The sequence below is a fragment of the Corythoichthys intestinalis genome, chromosome 1 (assembly GCF_030265065.1).
Source record: "Corythoichthys intestinalis isolate RoL2023-P3 chromosome 1, ASM3026506v1, whole genome shotgun sequence".
In the NCBI taxonomy this organism is placed as follows: domain Eukaryota; kingdom Metazoa; phylum Chordata; class Actinopteri; order Syngnathiformes; family Syngnathidae; genus Corythoichthys; species Corythoichthys intestinalis.
The window spans coordinates 70,381,895-70,399,238 of NC_080395.1; the positions used below are offsets into that span (position 1 = coordinate 70,381,895).

The 17,344-nt window shown below is 37.8% G+C and overlaps 1 protein-coding gene across 1 annotated transcript in view; it reads left to right on the top strand.

Moving 5' to 3' along the window:
• LOC130917089 (ras-related protein Rab-11A) overlaps positions 1 to 16,885 on the top strand; it is a 55,184-nt gene extending 38,299 nt beyond the window's left edge. The window contains exon 5 of the mRNA XM_057838178.1: positions 14,905 to 16,885. Coding sequence (XP_057694161.1) covers positions 14,905 to 15,041 — 137 coding nt within the window. The 3' untranslated portion in view covers positions 15,042 to 16,885. The remainder of the gene's footprint in view (positions 1 to 14,904) is intronic.
• The last annotated feature ends 459 nt before the right edge of the window (positions 16,886 to 17,344 follow it).

Sequence of the window (17,344 nt, forward strand, 5' to 3'; positions counted from 1 at the left end):
ATCTACCCACTAAAAGGCAGCAGCACTCTAAGCAACGTTACCCCGTGTGACGCTTGACTTCCAATTTTCTAAAATGGCAACAATCAACAACAACAAAAACTTGACTGCGACGGCTGATGCTTGAAGGATAGGTGGAAACTGGACTATTTCTTCACTAAAATGCACAACAACTGTGTCTGCCTCATTTGCAAAGAGACAGTCGCTGTTTTTAAAGAGTTCAGTGTGAGATATTACCAAACAAGACACGCTGACATGTACGACAAGATTACAGGAAAGATACGCAGTGAGAAACTGAAGCAACTTGAAGCTAGTTTAATTTCACAGCAGCAATATCCCGAGAGTCGAACACCACAAAGGCTAGTTGCGAGATTCTTGAAATTATTTAATTAAAAAATTAATAATAATGAAGCAAATGTGACACATAGAATGGCTTGCTTAAATTTGCTTAGATATATTGTTCTACGTAAAGGACGTCAGCCAAGATCGGCCCCCCACATTCTTACCACACCAAATCTGGCCCCCTATGCAAAATGTTTGGACACCCCTGCTGTAACTGTTAGCATTGCTACATTAGGGCTAAGGCGGCAAAAAAGACTAGACTAATTTAGCCTGCTATAAAACATTGGTAGTCTTCTCCAAAACGCAAACTTGGGGTTAAAAGCTGACACTTCAAACATGAAAAATTGCTGGTTAACAGCATTTGCAAATGGGGAAAAAAATGATTACCGACACCACATGCAATGACAAAGAGCCTTTTTTGCGGAGTGTAAAATTTATGGTTAGCGGTTTAGCGAACTTACTTCCGGTGAACATTTCAAAATAAAAGCATGTCATATGAATAACAATTTCTGGAGTGAGTCCCACATACTTCAGAATTCAGATTCTACACTAATAATAGCTTTAAAATGACCACCCTTTTTGAAAAAATCTGATTGGCAATGAATAATTATTATACTACTATTATATATAATAGTATACTAAAATATTAATGCTAGATATTTTTTTTAAGAATTGTTTTGAATCATGTTGGCGAAGTTAGTGTTCTTAATCTGTTTACATCCCATTCTTTTGCACTAGTTAATGCTATCAGCATTTGACTTCATTGTTTATTTTTCATTTATTTTTGTTATTTACATGTTTATTTGTACTTTAATAAGAAATTTAAGAGTTCCAAAATGTTTTTGTGAATTAATAAGCAACATCGAAAATGTCATTGCTAAATTGGTTAAAAAAAAAAAACAACAAGTGGGCCGGGGTAATTATTAGATTAGTCGACTAATCGTAAAAATAGTCGGTTGACTAATCGGGAGAAAATTTGTCGTTTGGGACAGCCCTAGTTGTACAGTGTACTGGAACATATTTCCTCCACACCCTTCTCACCTTTTTATTTTTTAACCCCTGACCCATTTTCATGCCTGTATATGCATTTGTTAAACTTGAACACGGCTCACTGTATCCACATGCACCCGCCATCTCCCACCTCTGTTCGTCAGGCTCTGTAAGTTAAGGTGACATAAAAACACTTTTTAAATTTTCCATTTATTAGTATAATTCTGATTTGTATTTGTAATTCATTTCTTTTGCTATGTGTTATTGCTATCAGTAATTGTACCTGCATTAATTATGAAGGATGTGGCCTATGTTTTATGGCTGTGAAACGATTTTAATTGAATTATAATGTATTCTTATGGGAAAATCCCGCTCGTGCATTACGAACATTTCGATTTACAAACCAGGTCCTGGAACTTATTAAATTCGTATGGAGAGGTACCACTGCAATGATGATTCTTCAGAGAGATATAACTCATTCACTACCAAAGACATATAAACAATGTTGTTTATGATGTTCAACAGTTCATGACTAAAGACTGAAAAAGAATAGAAACAAACCTTTTTTTTTTTTTTTTTTCCCCCTTAAATAATAAAAGATGGGAATGTAATTAAGCCTGTCGCGATATGCAGTAAGTCAAATTATTGCACGGTAAATGAAAATGAGGGCGGTAATTTTCCAGGCTGCGATTTATCGCCTCGTGCGTGCGTGCTTGTCCTGCGTGCACTCGGCACACGTGCGTGTTGGTTACATATGAGACTCCAGTGGCTTTCACAGATGTTTATTGGACATTAACACGCCGCGGAATAAAAAAGTTCTGACGTACATAATAAGGAAACACTTCTATATTAAACATTGTAAAACGTTAGCATTGCTACATTGAGGCTAATGGAAAAAGACAATGCACTAACCACTTTAGTCTGCTATAAAACATTGAGTCTTCCCCACAACGCAAAATTGCGGTTAAAAAGGTGACACATCAATCACTGGATTAAAGAATTTACAAGCGATGCGAACAAAAGAAGAAAAAAAAATCTATTACTGATACAACGTGCGTGACGAAAGAGAAGTGCATTTTGTTTTTGTTTCTTTTTACTGGGTGTAAAGTGGTTAGTGGCTTAGCAAACGTACTTCCTGTGAACATTTCAAAATAAAAGCATGACATGTTCTGATTTCTGGAGGCAATCGCATATACTTCAGATTCTACACTAAGACTAAATTTAGATGACACCCATTATAAAAAATCTGAATGGCAATAATAATATATTGTAAAAAATGATAATAATTTGGCTTCAAATTTGTTGCATGCGCACTTTGCAGGACAAGATGACTGTCATTTTGGATTAAATTAACACTTTTAATGGGCTCTAATTGGCAGACAACAAAAATGACAGTGGGTTTCTCACCTATTTAATATTCTGCACCTAACTAGCTTTAAAATGACTCATTATTTAGTATTTAAAATTGCCTTAAACGTTCTATACTTTAATTTTCTCACTTTTAATATGTTTAAATGTTTTAAATGATTGTACGGCGACCTTGAGTGCCAGAAAGGCACCTTCAAATAAAATGTATTATTATCATTATTATTATTATTATTATTATTATTATTATTATGCACTGTGTGCTTTTTTTAATATTATTTTAATATAACATTTTACTATAGTTTGTTTTATTTAAGAATAACAATTTATTGCATTTCAATGTGATTTATTAGGATGTATTGTCACTAGGGATGTCCCGATCCAGGTTTTTGCACTTCCAATCCGATACCGATATTGTTTTGCACTTTCGATCCGATACCGATACTGGCCGATACCGATACCGAACTATCTCAGTATGTGTTAAAGTTTAAAGTTATTTAGCCTCCTTACTTAGTTTTCAGACTCATGTTGAAAAACGTTTTAGTACTCTTGATAACAACTAGCCAGCTGAATTAGGTGAGTTTGAATAACACACTACGGCTGGTAACAAGAAACTGACCTCTTTAAAAAAGCAAAACACACCAACAACCTCAGTGGAAAATCCCACAAATCCCCCGAGCTATTAGCTGCTTTTAATGTTTCGTGCATTAGTTACAAAAATTGTATAAAAGCCTCTCAGGTTTAAATAAACAACTATTTCAATATCAAGTTAACATTTTAAAACAGCAAATAAAATACTCAAGTCCCCATTCTGTATCAGCAGCTTTAAACTACATTCAATTCAATTAATTTTGCGAATCAACTGTTAAAGTTGTTAAAATTGCTCCCGTTATTCCATAATTTCCCTTCAGTCTACTTTCGATATGTGAAAGTTTTAAAACTGTTTTGAAGATAGACTCAAGTCAAGATTTTGCAGATTTAGGAGTATTTTAGATAAAAAGTTAATTAGGTTCGCTTGGAAGGTTCACAACAGTCTACGAGGGAAGTCTTCTGCTTTAATATGGCGGCTGTTTACTAACGCATCTGGTTTTCAATACTTCAATGTTGCTAACGCAGTCAAGTCTGTCGTTTTGCATCTAGTTCTATATACATATGATATCTAATATCTCCAGTAAAACGACGTTGACGTAGTTTGTAGCGGCTGTCAGCAGCAGTCAGATATTCTTGTGTTTTTTATCCAGCGGCATGATTTAAGCTAAAGCAGTGAGTTGAGCATTGGCATTACCCGGGTCTATGACAAGCATTATGTTTACTTTCGGGACGCAATTCGATCAGTTTCTCATTGCGTATCGAAGACCGCGCTGTGTATTAGTTCCGCTTTACTTGACATATTTCAATAATCGGAATTTGGATGTTTGTGAATCGTTCTCGAATCTTCCACGGCCAAATCGCTAAAGGATGTAATGACGGCTGGGCATGTTGTACCGTAGTTCTAAGTGTTGGATGGTGCGTCTTTACTCACGAGAGATAATGGCTCGTCATCCAGAATGAATTCTTCGGCAATGATTCTTGTTATTCCCTGGGCTTTGGGACTGTTGAGTGCCAGTTTGTCATGCAAAGCAAAAGTTTCTGCCAGTGTTAGTTGCGTAGGACCTTTCTTTTTGTCTTCGGTTTTCTTAACATACTCCTTATATTGTTTGTGGTGGTATTTCGCTAAATGCTTGATTAGGTTGGTTGTATTAAAACTTCTTACAGCTTTACCACTACGCTTGACTTTATTATGGCATATGTTGCACTCTGCCTCTTTGTCTTTGTCGTCCTTTAAGGTCAAATGATCCCACACAGCTGACATTTTTACCGATAAAGTCTCTCGGTAAATTGGGAGACGGTAATGTAAATGTAGTGTGTTGAAGGTGTGCCTTAAAATGAGGACTGGACTTTAGGGAAACTGAAGCAAAAACTGGAATGAATTATGTGAGTCGGTGCGCTGGAAAACCCGGACCGGACTTTAAAAAAAAAAAAAAAAAAACTGGATCAGAAGTCTGGATCGACATTTTTCCGTGTTCCGATCCGATACCGATGCGCATTTTTTTGCCCATATCGGCGTCCGATCCGATCCAAATATCGGATCGGGACATCTCTAATTGTCACTATATTCGTGGTTGAATAGGAAAAAAAAACAGGCAATAATATCGTATATTGCAATAATTTATGAGACAATATATCGCCTACTAAAATTTGTTATCACGACAGACCTTAAATGTAATCCATTTTTTGGAGATTCTGTCTTCATTTAGCCATAGATTATATTCAGTGGCACTTGAAAGAATGGAATGTCTTGTGAAAAATGGCTAGGGGTGAATGGGTTAAACACTATATTACAACGACATGATCATCATAAGCATCCTCCCAAGCTCGTTCCCTGTCAAGTACAAATTAGATTTGGACAAAATAATGTTTGATGATGTATGGCGATAATAAACATCACATCGATTTTCAAAAAATGGATCGCGATATATTCACTAGATGCACTACCACATGATTTGAGCAGTATAGTCAGAGGTGAAAGTGGGCCAGAATAGTTAGGAACGCCGTACCGGTATGAAATCCAGGGGCGGAATGGTGCTTTGATCTCGAAAATATGACGGCAACTGTCTAACCTCAATGTTAAAAAAAATAACAAAAAAAGACTGCCAGGCTGCCACACCCATCTTCAAAAGAAAACAACGTACTAATGTCAGATTTACATGCACAAGTGTTAACAACAAGCCGAATAAAGTGCTTGTGTAGCGTCATCTGTTTCCACCGATATTTATTATCTATTTATTCCAAGGAGTCGATGTGCGCATGCGCGCAGCTAACCACCCTCCCTGGTCTAAATTCCAGTTTAATTGTCTTACATACTAATATGTAATCAGCATCGATAGTTAGCTCTGATTAGTTCAAATAGACATGTGTTCTGGGACAACAGAATAGAAAAAAAGAACAAGCTTGTTGAATTAATGCGATAAAAAAGGGCAATGCAACTGAAAATTGATCAGATCTTTAAGAGAAAGGAACGAGTTAAAGATAATTATTTTTATTTTCTCTGACTGGAATGTTCAGAACCTTTTCCATGTTAACCCTATAATGCCTGACCCCAGAAATGATGAACAAAAAATTGTTTTTTTGTTTGGTTTTTTTTTTTTGTTAATTTGTAAGCTTTTTATGGTCCTTAAACATAATCATTTTTTTTTAACATTGTGTTTGAATTAAGTTGTATATATATGTTCTCTAATGGCGTACCGCACGCATGCTATTTTTAGACCGTGACGTCGCATCATAAAGCGGAAGTAAAGCCAAAGTGGGACATTATAGACCCGGCCTCACATAGAAACAACGTAATTTGTGCTACTTTTCGCCGGTAATCTTTCAAAAACGATCACGCATTGCTTTTTTGAAACTTGTAGAAACGACTCTAGACATTATGACACATGAAGGATGTTTTCTATATACATTTCCGGAAACCAAAAACTCGGGAAAAAATGTGAAGACCGAATCAACTTGCGCGGACTTTAACACCAGCTCAATGAATCCATTCACATTTCATATGCAGTAAACATTTTGTTGGTTTGGCATGGTCTTTCAGAGGACAAAGAGGTAAGCCATTTTTATATTTTTAACTTATTTTTTTTAGCGTAACGTTGTGCCGTACTGCTTCTGTCGGACAATGAATGACCTGAAAAGAATTACAATGGTATCTGACTGCCACTGTTACCGTTTCTGTGTATGTATGTATATATATATATATATATATATATATAACACAACTTTAGCAAGGGGGAAGTGTAAATAAATGATAGGATTAAGATTTGTTATCACTGAAAAAATTAAAAGTGTTCGTTGGCTGTCACTGAGTAGCATTTGCGATCGCTACACAAAGCTAACTAAATTACCCCCAAGAACGGTCAGAGACTTAGGACAACCACAGGATATATAAGAAAGACAGGGCTGATGGTAAAGGATAGCTTGTTGAAACAGGAGAATGTCATTGTCAGTCGCGTCGATAAAAAAAGCTAAGGCTATGCTTAGGTCGGCTCGTTTTTTTCCATCTTTTTCAGCCTTCGACACTCAAGCCATCTCTTTAACTGAACATTTTTATGTTCTTACACATTTTGCCAGTGAATTTGGCACCAGGCACATCATTTTCAGAGAAAATTGGTTGGTTTGGCTCTGTTAACATCTCCTTCGCACACGATTTCCAGTCATTTCCTATTAAGGACAAACGGTGGCTTGTCCCTACTTAGCAACAGTAGCTAATTTCATGAATATTAATGAGCGGAAGTGACGTGTTGCTTGCGGTATGCCATTTGTATTAAAAATGATTAAGGATGTAACGGTACATGTATTTGTATTGAACCGTTTCGGTTCGGGGTGCTCGGTTCGAACGGAGGCGTACCGAACGAGTTTCGGACGTACTGTAAAGTGCTGTCAAATTTAGCGCGTTAACAGGTGGTAATTAATTTTTTGAATTAATCACGTTAAAATATTTTACACATTTAATGCAAGCGCGGAATGCCCGCTCATTTATCCCATAAGCCCACCGTTAATTTCGCCCCACGGATAGCTCGCTAAAGGCGTAACATAAAACGAGCCACACACACAAGTTGGAAGTGGACACAAATTTATTCACAAAAGTCGAACTCGCAATGAACAAAGTACACAAAATGCGGAAGGAGCTGGCTTCAGCGTAAGCCCAGGCCAAAACAACAAACAAAATGAAACTACACTTAAACCCCACCCGCTAAGTAAACCCTGATCGTAAAAAGGAAATAAAAAAAAGACAGCCACTACCCTGGCTTCTACACCAAACAAAACGGGTTGAACGAAAACGGCAGTTTACCTCTACTGCTGCGGTGCTCTTATTTACAGTGGTGAACAAAAATGATCCAATAACGAATTAACACAAAATACCTCACTGAAAAAGCGGGAGTGTAACAAAAATAGCGATCAAATGCGCAGGTGAATGAATGGCGATCAAACAGCTGGCGAGGAGGTACGCGGCACGTATGCTGTCAAATGCGAACTCTCAGTGTTGACTGTAAAATTTCGAGCGGTCAGATGACTATTGTTAACGCTGCCTTTATTTGGTTAACAAGACTCAGGCACAATACAACACACACGCTGGGATGCGAGCTCAAACAACGGCCTAATAGCTACCTTGTATCGGCTTAGCTGCCGTAAAGCAAGTGTCGTTATTGCCCCAAATGTAAACAAAGGGCTGCACAATGGATACATGACAGACAGCGGCTAGTTTCTGAAGTTGGCACCCTTCCTCGGGTGGCCCATCAGCGGCGGCGGCGGCGTCTGCCCGTCCGGTGTTAATCAGAGTACATCACGTTGGGAGGGGAGGCAGCCAGCTGGCGGACGCGATGATCAGCTGACTGACAGTCTCAAAAAAGATAACAATTAAACGGTCAGACCGTCGCACCACTCAAGCCGGTAACACACCAGCAACGTGAACGTCGCATCAACGATCTCGCCGCGATTACGCTTCGAAAAGCGGCCGTTAAAGTCAATCAGCCAATGCACACCAGTCGCAGTGCGTCCGTGTGTTAGACGCGTCCCAGAAGCGCTAAACGCGACGCACGCGAAAAGAACAGCAGAGTTTGTTTTTTGACGCGAGACCCGGCCCCCCTGCGTCAATACTACCAGGTAGGATCGGGCAGGCTGGAAGTCACTCGTGTAAAAATAAAAATTTTCAAAATAATATGCACTCGAAACTTACAATATAAATAAAATAAATTGAAATGAGCTAAAACACCTGTAATTAATACGAATAATACACAAATCCTGCTACACAATTATATTTATTAATTTGTGCGTGGTGCTTTAACTTGAGAAAAAACATCAATAAAGCTTAGAAAAATGTTCATAAGAAAAAACAATGATTGAGGCATTTAATTTGTAAAATACATGTTAAAATCTTTGTCATTGGGATTGCTTTTTGCTTTAGCACATGACTTCTTTTTTCTTCTTTCTTTCAAAAAGAAAGCTGGCCAATACGCGGGGTCTGAAAGGCAAAGTGTTGTTGTTTTATTACCTTTAAATACCTGCTATTCTCGCGCGATCTTGCAATCCTCGCATGAACCGATCGAGCTGCTCCACAGACGCGCTGCTCGTGAAACGCGTCCTATGGAAATTGACGCCGAGCGTCACTGGTGTGTTATCGCGGCGGGATCGTTGACGCGACGTTGACGTTTCTAGTGTGTTACCGCCGTCAGAAGTGCAGTGAGCAGCGTGGGTAACGGTTAAATGTAACATGGAAGAAAAGAAAAGCGGTTGGCCCACTGGGTGGGGAATTCAAATTAAAGATGTGATTAACTCAAAAATTTTAATCGTTTGACAACCCTTACCTAACCCTTACTTTTCGAGGTTGTGGTCACAAAGTTAATATGAGAAATTTGAAACTGTTCTGTGTTGCAACTGTTCAATTTTGCACATCAGATATTTTTTTAAAGAAAAAGTCTTATTCATTGTTATTTATTTTTATTTTGTTTTTCAAAATATCTACATTTCAGAATAATGTATTTTCTATTTTTGAGCAGAATTCTAGCTTTGTATAGGCTAATGTTCCTATTGTTGAAAGCACAAAAGTGTGTAAAAACAGCTAGCACATTTATATTTTGCATTTTGTTTTCTTACTGTACCGAAAATGTACCGAACCGAGATTTTTGTGTACCGTTACATCCCTATAAATTATACATGAAGCATCACATGCAGATCTTGTGGTAAAACAAATATAACTAAAGTTAGATATAACATAATAAGGTTTTAAACTTTTCTTTTTTAAAAAAAATTGCAATAATGTCCAGAAATGCTTGTCTCAAATGTGATACATTTGGCAATATACCGTATTGGCCCGAATATAAGACGGCCCTGATTATAAGACGACCCTCTCTTTTTCAAGACTCAAGTTTGAAAAAAGACTTTTTGAACACCAAATTAATTTTAATACAGAAGATAATTACAGTACATCCGAAACAAATGATTATAACAATATATTTGAGAGAAAAGGCATGTTATTTTGCCTCATTTAAATCTTAATATCTGAACATTTAAATATTTAAACTTAAGTGGAATCACATTTGTAAATGAATACTTGTGGTTTTTGAAATGTAAATAAACCAATCTATTGTGATAAAACAACAAAACTGCAATAACTGCATTAACCATCAAAGTGAAGTCTAACTAACTGTAGTCTTGAAACTAATCTGAATAAGGAAAAACATTGCAATAAAATAATGCCAACTGGTTAAACTTGAGATATCTGAGATCTGTCATGACAGAACATCGCTTCAATGATATCTGGCACCATCTAGCGTCGTGAATGGGTATAACGTCTAGACCTCTGAGAGTTGTCATGACAGAACATCGCTTCATTGATATCTGGCGTCATCTAGCGTCGTGAATGGGTATAATATCTAGAACGTGAATATAAGACGACTCCCTCTTTTTCAATCTTATTTCAATATAAAAAAAACACTGTCTTATATTCGGGCCAATACAGAAGGTAATGTGCACATTGAACTTATTTTTGCTCATTTACATAAGTTAGGCTACTTATTTATTACCTCATTAAAACATGTTTGCATTATCTTCAAAATTTAGTCCATTTTACTGTGCATAATGCAAGTCATTTGTACTTATTTTTGTCAATGTATGTTACTTTGAAAATTTTTATCCATATCTATTACACATCGATGAAAAAAAATACAATTTTTAATGAAAATCAGTTTCTCATGTATGCATTGTAACAGTAAGTGTAATGCCATAGCCTAACTGGCAAAAGCAGTTTTCTTTGCATTTCTGTGGTTTAAGGAGGTTTGCCCCACAGACTTACCAACCTTAACCCAAGTCAAGATGGACAAGGATCTTGCCATAACAAATAAACAATTTTGATGTTTTCTAATAAATTACTTTTAAAATCTCCGTGTCGGAGATACTAGCAAGTATCGGAGAAGCCGAGGTATCGGATCGGTACTCAAAATGGGCAGATCCTCAAAATCGGTTGACTCGAACTCGGGCGCAAAAATGTTATCGGGCATAGACTTCATAACCTATTGACGTGACACAGGAAACTGGGCCGATTCATAGGGGGCCTATTTTCAAAACTTAAAATTAAAATATTTACAAACCAACGCTGATACCGACCTAAAACCAAAACGGGCACCTACCTTAGCCATATATGAGTCTCCATGAGCAGCTGTATCAAAAAATTCAAAGTCGTTCCCTTATAAAATCCCGAATAATAATTTTCTATATAAGTATAACACAACTTAAAATTGCTATAAAGTCTCAGATTTTACACTAGATGCACAAAAATCACCAATTGCAGAGATAATCACCTACACTTTCAGGAGCAATATTTAACATATCGTATAAGGTTTTGAGAAAAATAGCAACTTAATTTTTTTTTTAATTTACTGCAAATTTTTAACAGCTAATAAATCACTCAATTTAATATCAGAAACTTACAGTAATACTTGAGGAAAACATGCCGAATCAATCATAAATAATATGTAAATAGTAGTGCTGTCAAATTTATCGCGTTAATAGGCGGTAATTTTTTTAAAAATTAATCATGTTAAAATATTTGACGCATTTAACGCATACGCGGAATGACCCGCTCATGGATTGCCTCAAACAGATTACAACAGGGGTGGGCAAACCGGTCTTCGTGGGCCGCAGTGGGTCCTGGTCTTTGTTCCAACTAATCCAGCACAGAGCTTTTAACCAATGAGGATTTAATAGAAACAAGAAGCACCTGACTGCAATCAACTGATTGCAATTATAACACACCAGATTGGTGAAAAGGTGTCCCCTTGATGGATTGCAGCAAAAACCCGCACCCACAGCGGCCCTTTGTGGAATAGATTGCCCGCCCCTGGATTACAATGACGCACTTGAGAGCTAAGAGGCAGAGAAGTGTTTCATGTTTTGTGGTTTTCTTAACAAAGGTGTACCACACGCGACGTGCTGTCACTTTGTTTCTTTATTGGCACGTTCAGCTTCAACATTAACGCAACTTACGACTCTCAGCAGGCCGTAACTCTAACTCACTCCTGCATCATGTGAGTAAACAACATTGGCGCCGCGTGCCCTTCAGGGTGCCTCGGATAATTCTCTATCAGAATATTACAAAAGGCGAGTGGACAGAGGCATTCATTGGACCGCGCCGACTTATCCAGGTAACGTAGGTGCTAATAGATAATCAGAGACGATATAAGCATTAGTGGCTGATGTGCAATATGAAACGATAAATATGGCGTTTTTGTCATCTTACATAAAAAGAACTTTGCAGCACCACTGAATATGCTTTGTAATGGAAAGTTATAGCTACATCTTGTTTGTGACAAGCAAAGTTCATACCGCATTATATAAAAAAGGTAAAATGACCATAGTGACATATTTAACAGTGAGGTGTTACTGTAACCTAAATGTGAGTCTACATTTTATTAATTTTTGATACAATGAGGACTAATCAGCCTTCATCACATTCCATAGGATAGTCAAGTGAACTACTACCAAGCAAGTTGGATATGAAAAAATATATTAATTATTACTTAACCATTTAAATAGACACATCTCCCCTTACTGTATTTCTAATATTAACTATTATTACTTTTTTTTTTTCTTTTTAAATTGCAAGTGACTATTGTTTATTGGATTTGTTTTTAAAGATCTACTATTAGAGGGCAGTAACATGCTACTATTAATTCGTTCTTTAATTAGATCAAAAGTATTTAACTTAGGTAGATTAAAATTTCATCAAATACAACGTGTAGCAGGGAAATGTTCTGCGTATGTGAATTTAAGGGTCAGGGTTAAAGAGTGAGACTGACTAATCAGATTTTGTTGTTGATGGATTGGTTTGTAAGTTTGTAGGGAAACCGCTTTGCTAGTTATTAAAAGCAGCGGTTTTTCCATTGCATTGCATATTTGACACAAAGAGACTTAATAGTTTTTGAGTGCTTGCCATAGTTGTACATTAGATATCATCAGAATGGCTGAGAACTCTGCAGGGTTGTCGGATCGGGATCGCAATATTTGGCCTTGGTATTACTTGGTATCGGATCGAATCCAAAATCACTGGAATCGCCCATCACTAGTGAATAACAGTGGATGGACCAGTAAACAGGGAACTACAACGTCAGTTGAGGGACAAAACACACTATTTAGCTTGATTTCTAAGTTAATTTAAAACTCGTCATTGACACCTTGTGGTGTATTTCAATCATTACCTTACGTAGTTAAAGACACTGTGGATGAACGGCTGTGACGACACCGCTTGGTGACGTCAACGATGGCGAGCTACTAGTTTATTTTTTGATTGAAAATTTTACTGATTTTATTTAAACGAAAACATTTAGAGGGGTTTTAATATAAAATTAGGATGACTTGTACCAACATTTATCTTTTAAGAACTACAAGTCTTTCTATCCGTGGATCCCTTTAACAGAAAGAATGTTAATGCCATCTTGTGGATTGTTATAATAAACAAATACAGTACTTATGTACAGTATGTTGAATGTATATATCCGTCTTATCTTTTCATTCCAACAATAATTTACAGAAAAATATGGCGCATTTTAGAGATGGTTTAATTTTTAAGCTGTGATTAACTCGAATAAAAATGTTTATCGTTTGACAGCCCTAGTAAATAGATTATTAATAAATTCTATATACTATACAATCACAACTTATTAGAGAATAGCATATCCTTTTATTATCATTATACACTATATACTGTTAGCGAATGAGGCTAGCGGGCGCCTGGCGTGAAAGGAGCTTTTCTGGCGAAAATTCTTGTGAATAAATGCTTAAATCTCCGAATGCTTCGTAGATATGGACGTAAAACAGTCTCGATTCTTGGTGAAAAGCAAAGAAACCGTACAGTTAGCATTTATTTCACGTATATTGACAAAGTACCATGCGACTATGTTAGCGAATGAGGCTAGCGGTCGCCTGGCGTAAAAGGAGCTTTTGTGGCGAAAATACTTGTGAAGAAATGCTTAAATCTCCGAATTCTTCGTAGATATGGACGTAAAACAGGCTCGATTCTTGGTTAAAAGCAAATAAACCGTACAGTTAGGGTTTATTTTACGTATATTGATGAAGTACCATGCTACTATGTTAGCGAATGAGGCTGGCGTAAGTGAGCTTTTCTGGCGAAAATTCTTGTGAATAAATGCTTAAATCTCCGAATGCTTCGTAGATATGGACGTAAAACAGTCTCGATTCTTGGTGAAAAGCAAAGAAACCGTACAGTTAGCATTTATTTCACGTATATTGACAAAATACCATGCGACTATGTTAGCGAATGAGGCTAGCGGTCGCCTGGCGTAAAAGGAGCTTTTGTGGCGAAAATGCTTGTGAAGAAATGCTTAAATCTCCGAATTCTTCGTAGATATGGACGTAAAACAGGCTCGATTCTTGGTTAAAAGCAAATAAACCGTACAGTTAGGGTTTATTTTACGTATATTGATGAAGTACCATGCTACTATGTTAGCGAATGAGGCTAGCGGGTGACTGGCGTAAGTGAGCTTTTCTGGCGAAAATTCTTGTGAATAAATGCTTAAATCCCCGAATTTTTCATTGATATGGATGGGAAAAAAAGTCTCGATTCTTGGTTAAAAGTAAACTATGAGGCTAGTCAGTTAGGAAAATTAGCCGCCTCCATGTGCAAACAAAGAAGAAAATTCCTGCGAATAAATGCTTCAATCATTCATGCATGACACGAAAAATAATAATAATATTTAACTTAAATCCTCGAACAAATCACTCCTGAGACAATCCTTCCTGTTTGTATGTGGTACAACTTTCGTAGTTCAATCGTAAGTAAATCCAAGCTTATATCCAACATGAGCTTGTGCCGTCTTTGGCTATTACTAAATGAAGCTCGGCCTCCTCTGATAAGGCGTCGAGCAAAGAATGACGAAGTGATACGTCATTAGTGATGTCTATGGATTGGAACATATCAATATTCACATAAAGTAAAGGTGACATAGCGGCATAAGAGAAGGGTATGAGAAAAAAAGTTGGACTACTTCCTACTCCTAATATGTAGCTTTTTTTTTTTTTTGTTTGACTTCACGCCATTTATTTTTGCGCAGCTTGGCACCAAGTGAAAAGGTACCCTGCCGCTAATTAAAGCATTTCCCCCACCAGAAATCTACCGCATCGTGTCCCAAAAGCAGATGTCAGAGCGCCAGGAGAGTGACATGTCACCCAGCAACAATGTGGTCAACATCCAAGTGCAGCCTACTGAGAACAAACCAAAGATGCAGTGCTGCCAGAACATCTAGCTGGGCACACCCTGGCAGCCCCATACCCTTGCCTTCAGAGCCCCCATCCCTTCAGTTGGTCCCTTCCCTGTCAGGGCTGTGACCTGGACACCAGTGTTCCTTGCTCCCCGACTCTCCCCATTTAATGTCTCTGTCCAAAACGTCACCACTCGACAGAGCCGCTCTGTCTTTTGGCTTGTAAGGACGGAAGACAGCAGGCCTTTCATATCACTTTAGATTTCATTCCAGTTGCGCTGACATGTCACAAAAAATGTCTTAATATTTGAATGTCACCCCACCCCCTCTTCTTTCTTTATACTTAATGCCACTATTGATTCTTTCACATTTTTTATCTTTATTTTATCAAATATGAACTACTAGTATACAAAGCACATGAAAGTTGCTCTAAAGTTAGACCTATAAATGAGCTCCTGTCATTGTAGACTCTCCTCTTTGCTACTTAATGTTGAGGAAACCACATACAGGAGTGTTTCATCCCATTGCTGTGAACGTGAGGCCCACATGCAGGAGTGTTTCATCCCATTGCTGTGAACGTGAGGCGAGTGAAATGTAAAGCCACGGAGAAGATGGAGACGTCTCGCCATGTGCTGTTACCACCTCGTTTACCAAAGGAGGCAGGTTGCATGCTTTACAGAAATTGCCATATGTCATGCTGCATGTTGTTTAATAGGCAAGAGACTGTCCGGGCTTTGCTGTTTAACATGGCCGTTGTCTCCAAAGCGTTCATTTGTGGGTTTTGGTCGCAAACGCAGTCATGGATTTCAGTTCCAAAATTAGGAGTGAGGCTCACATCACTTTTGCCAACTATGCAGCAACTAGAACGCGGCTAGTCAGATTGTACGCCCGTTGAAAGCATTGGGGGGTGGGGGGGTCACGCTGATGTAGGCTTTCTATATCTTACTGAGTTTCTGTTAAAACATGCTTGCATGTGACCACAAACTAAGACACAGTTTAACTTGTGTTTGAACCCAAGCACTGAACCTTGCTAGCTTTCATAGACTTGCTATTTAGTTAGCAAACATTTTCTGTCAGAAAACCACAGCTGAGTCTCAAAGGCTACTTTAATTTCCTAGTCATAATTAGCTTAGGCAAACAGTTGTAGATACATTAAGTTAAAGATGTTTGGAGGAATGGATGTAAGGCTTCATTCACATTATGAGCCTTTTTTGTTTGTTTGTTTGTTTTCTGGTCAGAGTGCCTCTGCCACCGTTCACCTTTCCATCTCAAGTGGTCTGTTTCTTCAATGTATGTATTCTCTGTCACATAAAGCCTATTTTACACACCAAGCTGCCTCTGAATTGAAGATAATGCATGGCTTTTGGTGAGACTCCTCCAACGTTTGCGCCTTTGCCAACGGCCATCAAATCTGCCCAGGGCTTAGCTCGGTATGCGAGTATGGTGAACCAATGGAACTACCTGAACTTAGTGTGTTGAGGTAGGGGGCGTTTGGGTAGTTGTGGAGTGTGGGAGCCTGGCTGGTAGCACCAATGGCGTTTACTCAAACAGACGGCGCCGCCAACTAAGCTTCACCACGCTCGCAAGCTGGCAGTCTGATGAAGAGTAGAGGTAATTCCTTTCATTTACAATTTTTTTCCTGAGCATATTCCACTTTTTTTGTGTGTGTGTGTTTCGATTGAATCATTTTGTCTTGTTTTAATGTTTTCATTTCGTAAACCGAGTGTAATTCCGATGTGTAAAATGTCATTTCAATTATGAAGGGTTAAATGTGAAAGGAGCTCAAAATGGGTTTTATGTTTTGTACAGAATGATGAAATTGTACTATTGTGTCTATATCTTAAGTTATCAGTTCATCTAAATAAAGTGCACCAGTCATAAACCTGTTAGAGGCTTTCGTAGTTTCATTTGGACAGGCTTTTGTACTTTCATTTGGGATGTCTGAAAATTGTTATAACACTACTCCCTGAAAGGAACAAACGAAAACGATGGGTTTTGTTGGTTGAAAACATTACCGTTATGTGAAGAATCCAATTTGGAGCAATGAAAAATACCAAAATAAAGGGCGTAGGTTTGGTCTCAATATTGGTTGGGACGATATAACAGCATAACCTGCATGTACACTTTTTGCTGGGGACGGGACATTATTAAGACCAAACATTATTGAACGGTGGTCAGGGCTACATTTCTACATTTCTCACAAATTATCAGCATAATTAATTGATAGGCCAAATGATCAATGCAAAATAAATCTATATTATAACTTGTGTATTGGTTCACGTGATACAACTCAGACTTCATAATGTATTGTCGGGGCGCGGGGCCAATAAATAGGGGGCCTGCATTGT